The 6,694-nt window shown below is 47.3% G+C and overlaps 1 protein-coding gene across 1 annotated transcript; it reads left to right on the forward strand.

Annotated features, from left to right (window-relative positions):
- The first annotated feature begins 2,233 nt into the window (after positions 1–2,233).
- Positions 2,234–5,937, forward strand: LOC119318702 (probable 3-ketoacyl-CoA synthase 20). The gene is made up of 2 exons (XM_037593287.1): positions 2,234–3,046; positions 4,982–5,937. Exons 1-2 carry the CDS (start codon positions 2,330–2,332, stop codon positions 5,780–5,782), a joined length of 1,518 nt encoding a protein of 505 aa, XP_037449184.1. The 5' UTR covers positions 2,234–2,329; the 3' UTR covers positions 5,783–5,937.
- The last annotated feature ends 757 nt before the right edge of the window (positions 5,938–6,694 follow it).

Here is a 6,694-nt window from a genome sequence, read left to right on the forward strand (position 1 = left end):
GTGGGTCGTCGGCGGCGGTGGAGCGGGGAAGAGGGTGCGGGCCCGGGGGTCGTCGTCGACGGTGGAGCAGGGGGAGGGTGCGGGGGGTGCTAATGGCGCACCACAGAGACATGCGCCATTAGTAACCCAACATACTAATGGCGCACCACACAGACATGCGTCATTAGTAGTTTTGCAAAAAAGTAAAAAAAAATATTATCCTAATGGCGCACCGTGGCACAGTGCGCCATTACTAGTTTAAACTAGTAATGGCACACTATGCAACGGTGCGCCATTAGTAGTTTTGCAAAAAAGTAAAAAAAATATAGTAGTGGCGCGCTCTATGGCTGGTGCGCCATTAGTAGTTCTAACTACTAATGGCGCACTTTACCCGGATGCGCCATTAGTATGTTTGAAAAAATGAAAAAAAACATTTTTTTACTAGTGGCGCACCGCGTGCCTGGTGCGCCATTAGTGTCTTCCACACTAATGGCGCACCAACAGATGGTGTGCCATTAGTATATAGTAATGGCGCACCATATGTCTGGTGCGCCATTAGTGTCAATTCCATCTATAACCCTTTTCCTAGTAGTGTGAAAGTGAAGGGGATAGCAAAGCCAAAGGGGAGGGGTATATCTCTAAATTTCAGTAGCATCTTTTAGTAGCTTGTAATATACAGTTCTAATGATTTTAGATTTGTATTCACAATTTAGTGTTGTGAACTACATATTTGAAAAAATATTTTGAAGTACTTGGTAGTAGCAGTAGCTCCAATCCAAGCACCTATGTGCTTCGACACATGCCACTCATCAAGGTCAAGTGAGTTTCACGGAAGAAGAGCATGTATATTCTGTTGAGAATCACATGAAAATATAAATGTGCATTGTTAGTGTGTATTGACTATTATGATTTTGCATCATATTTTTTACTTAAGAGTTCGCCCCACCTTAATTTTTTTCCATCCTCCGCCCCTGATGTAGCAGTTGCTTTGCCGACATTCACATGTAAGTCGAGTGCTTTCCGTAAAATATGCCGAGATCTCTGTTTATTTATGCCAAGGTTTTTTTTTTCTTGCACTTGGCGTTCAATTGTCTAAGCCGAAGGTACTCCATTTGCCGTCTATCATTTGAATCATACTACCTCCGTCCCGATTTATTGGTCCCCTTTGAAATTTGTGCCAAATTTTGACCAAATACTTAACTAACAAAATGTTATTGCATGTTAACAAAAATTAGATTCCTATTTGAACATAGTTTTCAATGATATAATTTTTTGTGACATGCATAAATATGTTGTTAGTTAAATTTATAGTCAAAATTTGGCACAGAATCTAATGAGGACCAATAAACCAGGACGGAGGTAGTACTCTGCTTACGTTGTTCTAAGCCAAGTATCCGATTAAATTGCACTAGGCTTATTCCAAAAGACAGGTAACTTATGATTTTCATGCAGTGTGAGATGCTCCTTGGGGTATAGCTAAATAATTAAAATATGACACAGCTTAGATCAACATCTAGTGACATATGGTTTGCCGACGTAGTTTCTATGAAAATTAACGGGATCGCTAAATCTCAGTTGACTGAGACTTAACGAAGTCTTAGTCGATGCTGTATTCGTAAGATTTTACATGATCTTTCATCTTCTTTATATGTTAGAACAACTCCAAAGCGGTGACAGAAACGGACACCGATTTTTGTCTGTTTTTGTCAATTTGGGTCGCCCTCCCTCTCGGCCGTGTTTTTTCTTGTTTGGGTCGGCCGATACGCCCAATAAGGACGGACGCATTATGTCACTTGACAGTCGACTGAGATCTACCCGCACCCAAATATGGCAGCTGGTACAATGCCACAATACTACTATGAGATTCCTCTAGTCTATACAAGTGCTTCACTGATGAGCAAGGGAACAGCCTCTGTGCCAATCTTAAATATTGAGGCTCAGGCACGCACGTTCCAGAATTTAATCCTATCTATGGCAGGTTACTTTTGACCATTTCTCACTGCTCCCTGATACGTACTACAAAGATCAAAATCCATGTGCTGCCTGCCCATACTACAATACAATGGGCAGTACTCCTACTAGCTGATAGACGGAGGGAAAACGGAAGTCGATCGATGGAGGAGGCAGCTGCATCGGCACGTACGTCGTCACAGTTATTACTTCATGTGCATGCCGCTGGCCTCCTCATCAGCCACCTGCCGCAGCTCGGCATTAAGGCCTCCCCTCCCTCCTCCAACCCTATAAATCCACGCGTGCTCGGCCTACTGCTCGCACTCCATTCACGTACGGTTCTCCAAGGTCAACAACAAGAGTGAGTAGTGAGAGTAGATAGAGGCCGCCATCGATCGCCATGGAATATAGGCAGCTGGTGAGGACGGTGAAGCAGGCGACGAGGAACCACGCCGGCCTGATGTACCACCGTTTGGTAAGCCACATCCCCCACATGCTGGTGGTCACGGTGCTCGTCGTGGTGGCGCCGCAGCTGTCGACGCTGACGCCGGAGAAGGCGCGCGCCCTTTGGAACACAGCAGTGAACGCGCCGGCGCTGGCCATGGCGTGCTGGGCGGCGGCACTGGCGGCGTACACGTACGCGTCGTCGCGGCCGCAGCCTGTGTACCTGGTGGACCTGGCCGGGTACAAGCCGCCGGTGGAGCTGGAGGCCTCCCGCGCCAAGACCATCGTGCACTTCTCGCGGTGCGGGCGGTTCAGCGAGCAGAGCATGGCGTTCCAGAAGCGGATGCTGGAGCGGTCGGGGCTGGGCGAGGCGACGCACTTCCCGATGTCGCTGATCCGGCTCCCCGTGGACATGTGCGACCGGACGGCCATGGAGGAGTCCCACGCCGTCATCTTCGGCGTGGTCGACGAGGTCCTCCGCAAGACCGGCGTGGACGCCGGCGACGTGGGCGTGCTCATCTTCAACTCGAGCCTGCTCAGCCCGACGCCGTCCTTCACGTCGCTCATCGTGAACCGGTACAGGTTCCGCGACGACGTGGTGACGCACAACCTCAGCGGCATGGGCTGCAGCGCCGGCATCATCGCCATCGACCTCGCCAAGCGCCTGCTCCAGGTACGTATTCCTACTGTACGCGCTCGACGGCGACCACATGCACGCTGGCTCACTCACTGACACCTATCTTCATTAGGTATTAATGTCTAGCGAGTGCATTGGTGCATGCATGCATGCATGGCCAATGGCTGGTCCTCTTGGGCGGCCCGTATGCATGCATGTCGTTCAGATGCGTATGGAGTAAATAAGTATAGTACGTACCTTTTTTTAGGCCGGGCGCATGGTACTGTTTTTTCTGTGACCGACTACGATGACTTTAGGAAAATGTCAATAACTAGGAGTAGAAAATATAGTGCCCTTTTTGTTTGTACATCTCATTCTTTTGTGGCTAAGAAAAGATGTGCGCAAACCCATATCATGCATCTCTTAACAAAATATAGGGCTTAAGCCATAATATAAGATTGATGGAAAATTCCTTCATACTACTCCTGAGATGTTTTGGCATGTCCCACAATAACATCAACATCAACATCGAATGATTCGAATCACTTGTGCTTCATTAGTCCATTTAATTTGTACAGAAATCAATAAATATGGCAGCTGGCAATGCCGCAATATGAGATTCCTCTATGACAAGGGCTTCACTGAGTAGGACCTCCTGCATGTTTCTGCCACGGAACAGCCTCTGTCTCAATATTAAATATTCAGGCTCAGACACGCACATGGCAGAATTTAATCCTATGCCAGCTTACTTATTGACCATTGCTCACTGGTCTGTCCTCTCTTTGATACGGTGGCCGGTCGACGAACATCGGGTTAACTTCAAAAAATCAGGCGGAGAGAGAGAATTAGTTTGGAAGGTTAAGTAAATCTTTGTAGGTCTAGCATTATTGCTCTTTTAGGCTGGTTGTAATGGGGAATACTCTCTCTATTCCTAAATATTTGTCTTTTCAAAGATTTCAAATGGGCTATCACATACGGATGTATATAGACATATTTTAGAGTATAGATTCACTCGTTTTACTCCGTATGTAGTCACTTGTTGAAATCTTTACAAAGAATTATTTAGGAACGGAGGTAGTATCATATGCTAGTATCATGCATATGATACTGGGGTATGATACTATCTCCCTAATGCATAGTATCATATATTAGTATCATGTACTACTTTATTTATTGACATGCATGACACAAAGTAGCATATCATTTATTATTATATGGTATCATGATATGATATTCTATCATCTCTTTCTTCATTTAATATTATGACACCTCATCAAAGTAGTTGGCATGCATAATAGTACTAACTATGATACTACCATTACGGCCAATCTTAGTACTTCTTCTAGGTGTTTTTAGTCTACATGTAAGTTTTGTCTAAAGTCAAAATATCTACAATTTAGTTAAAATTATAGATATAAGTATCAACATTCACAATTGCCAAATCAATATCATTTGATTCATTAGAAAATATAGTTTCGTCTACATATATTTAGTATTGCAAATTTTGATATCCTTTTAGTATAAATTTGGTCAAAACGTATGAAATTTGATTTGACACAAGAAATCTTATACACGGAGTTAAAATGAACAAAGGGAGTACCTGATAATGGGAGAAAAAAACACTTGAAACCGGGGGGAAACGCAACTGGATCGAGAGCTATGCATGCGCCCATGCCCGTAAATTAATACGACCACATGATGGTCCATTCCATTGCTCCAGTCCAGAGATCCACAGCGTGTACTGGGGGGGAGGCCCTAGTTAATGGCGCGCAGCTAGGTTTGGTCTACCGCGCGACAAGGACTTTGGTACGGCTTTAAGTGGAGCACGGCCCTCAATGCGCGTGGGGCTCGTACCTTAAGCTACTGGTGTATACATGTGGCTGGTCCTATAGATCCGGAAAATAAAATCGCATCATAGATATGAATGATAGTATTCCAGCACTATACACTGAGTTGTCAACGTTGATTGTTTTCTGTGGTGTGGTGTTGCAGGTACACCGGAACACGTACGCGCTGGTGGTGAGCACGGAGAACATCACCCTCAACGCCTACATGGGCAACAACCGCCCCATGCTGGTCACCAACACGCTCTTCCGTGTCGGCGGGGCGGCGATCCTCCTCACAAACCGGGCCGGCGACCGGGCGCGGTCCAAGTACCAGCTGATCCACACGGTGCGCACCCACCGCGGGGCGCACGACCAGAGCTACGGGTGTGTGACCCAGGAGGAGGACGAGGTCGGCGAGGTCGGGGTGTCCCTCTCCAAGGAGCTCATGGCGGTCGCTGGCGAGGCCCTCAAGACCAACATCACCACGCTCGGCCCGCTCATCCTGCCCATGTCGGAGCAGCTCCGCTTCCTCGCCACCGTCGTGCTCAAGAAGGTGTTTCGCGCCCAGGTCAAGGCCTACCTGCCGGACTTCAAGCTCGCGCTCGAGCACTTCTGCATCCACGCCGGCGGCAGGGGCGTCCTCGACGAGCTGGAGAACAGCCTCAAGCTCAGCCCCTGGCACATGGAGCCTTCTCGGATGACGCTCTACAGGTTCGGCAACACCTCCAGCAGCTCCCTCTGGTACGAGCTCGCCTACTGCGAGGCCAAGCGCCGGATCAAGAAGGGAGACCGCGTCTGGCAGATCGCCTTTGGCTCCGGCTTCAAATGCAACAGCGCCGTGTGGAGAGCGCTGCGTACCATTGACGATGCTGGTGAGAGCCCATGGACCCAGGACGTCCATGTACTCCCGGTCGACGTGCCCAAGGTGGTGCCCATTGACGAGACCTCTTACCAAGTTCCAATCTAGCTAGCTAGTTGGCTGGCTTTGCTTCCGTGGAGCATGTATCACCAATTTTCAGGCTTAATTAATCAGGCGAGAGTTTTTTTATGTCTTGATTATTAATTTGATTTTCATGTAAATCTCAATGAACGGGCAACAAAATTCAATCGATTCATCTTCCAGCATTAGTGTTGCCAGGGAGATCAAATAGTATATGGACCCGGATACGGAGCTGACGTTAGATCTGAAAAAAAAAACAGAAATGTTTGCAGGGATGAACTCGCAAGCGCAAATCAAAATGGAGAGGGCAACTAATTGAGTGCTCCTTTGGGAGCCCTCCCAAGGGTAACTTAGGGTGGGCTGGGAGCGCGTCAGTTGGCGTGCTCTGGGCCGCCACCACGTGTCGCGCATTGTTTCCTTCGGATTTTTTACGCGTTTTCTGGTTTTAGATGACTTTTTTGGCTTCTCGGTTTTCCATCAGGTTTTCATAGCTTTTGGACCAAATCTTTTTTAATATTCTTTTTGTGCGAGAAAACTCGTTTTTTTTCTTTCGCGAGAGGCACAGACTTACTTCTCGTCGAGGCATAGGTTTGCTTGCGCGTGAAGCACGGCCGTGCCTCTCGTAAAAGGAGAACAAACACGTTTTTTCCCTTCCACGAGAGGCACAATTTACTTCTCGTGGAAGCACAGATTTGCTTCCATGAGAGGTATATTTTTTTTTCTTTCGCGAGATGCACTCGAAAGAGCAAAAAATGCATTTTTATTTTTTCCTTCTGCGAGAGGCACAGATTTACTTCTCGATGAGGCACGGATTTGCTTCCGCGAGAGACATGGCCGTGCCTCTCGGAAAGGAAAAAACATGTTTTTTTCCTTCCACGAGATGCGCAGGTTTACTTCTCGTGGAGGGACGGATTTGCTTCTGCGAGAGTAACGGTCGTG

This window comes from Triticum dicoccoides, chromosome 6A (genome assembly GCF_002162155.2).
Source record: "Triticum dicoccoides isolate Atlit2015 ecotype Zavitan chromosome 6A, WEW_v2.0, whole genome shotgun sequence".
Classification (NCBI taxonomy): Eukaryota; Viridiplantae; Streptophyta; class Magnoliopsida; order Poales; family Poaceae; genus Triticum; species Triticum dicoccoides.

What these genes read in the sequence shown, in the direction of transcription:
- LOC119318702 (XM_037593287.1), top strand. Translation starts at nt 2,330, where the DNA reads ATGGAATATAGGCAGCTGGTGAGGACGGTGAAGCAGGCGACGAGGAAC. An exon ending in TCGCCAAGCGCCTGCTCCAG is followed by an intron (nt 3,047 to 4,981) that starts GTACGTATTCCT and finishes GTGGTGTTGCAG; the next exon opens with GTACACCGGAACACGTACGC.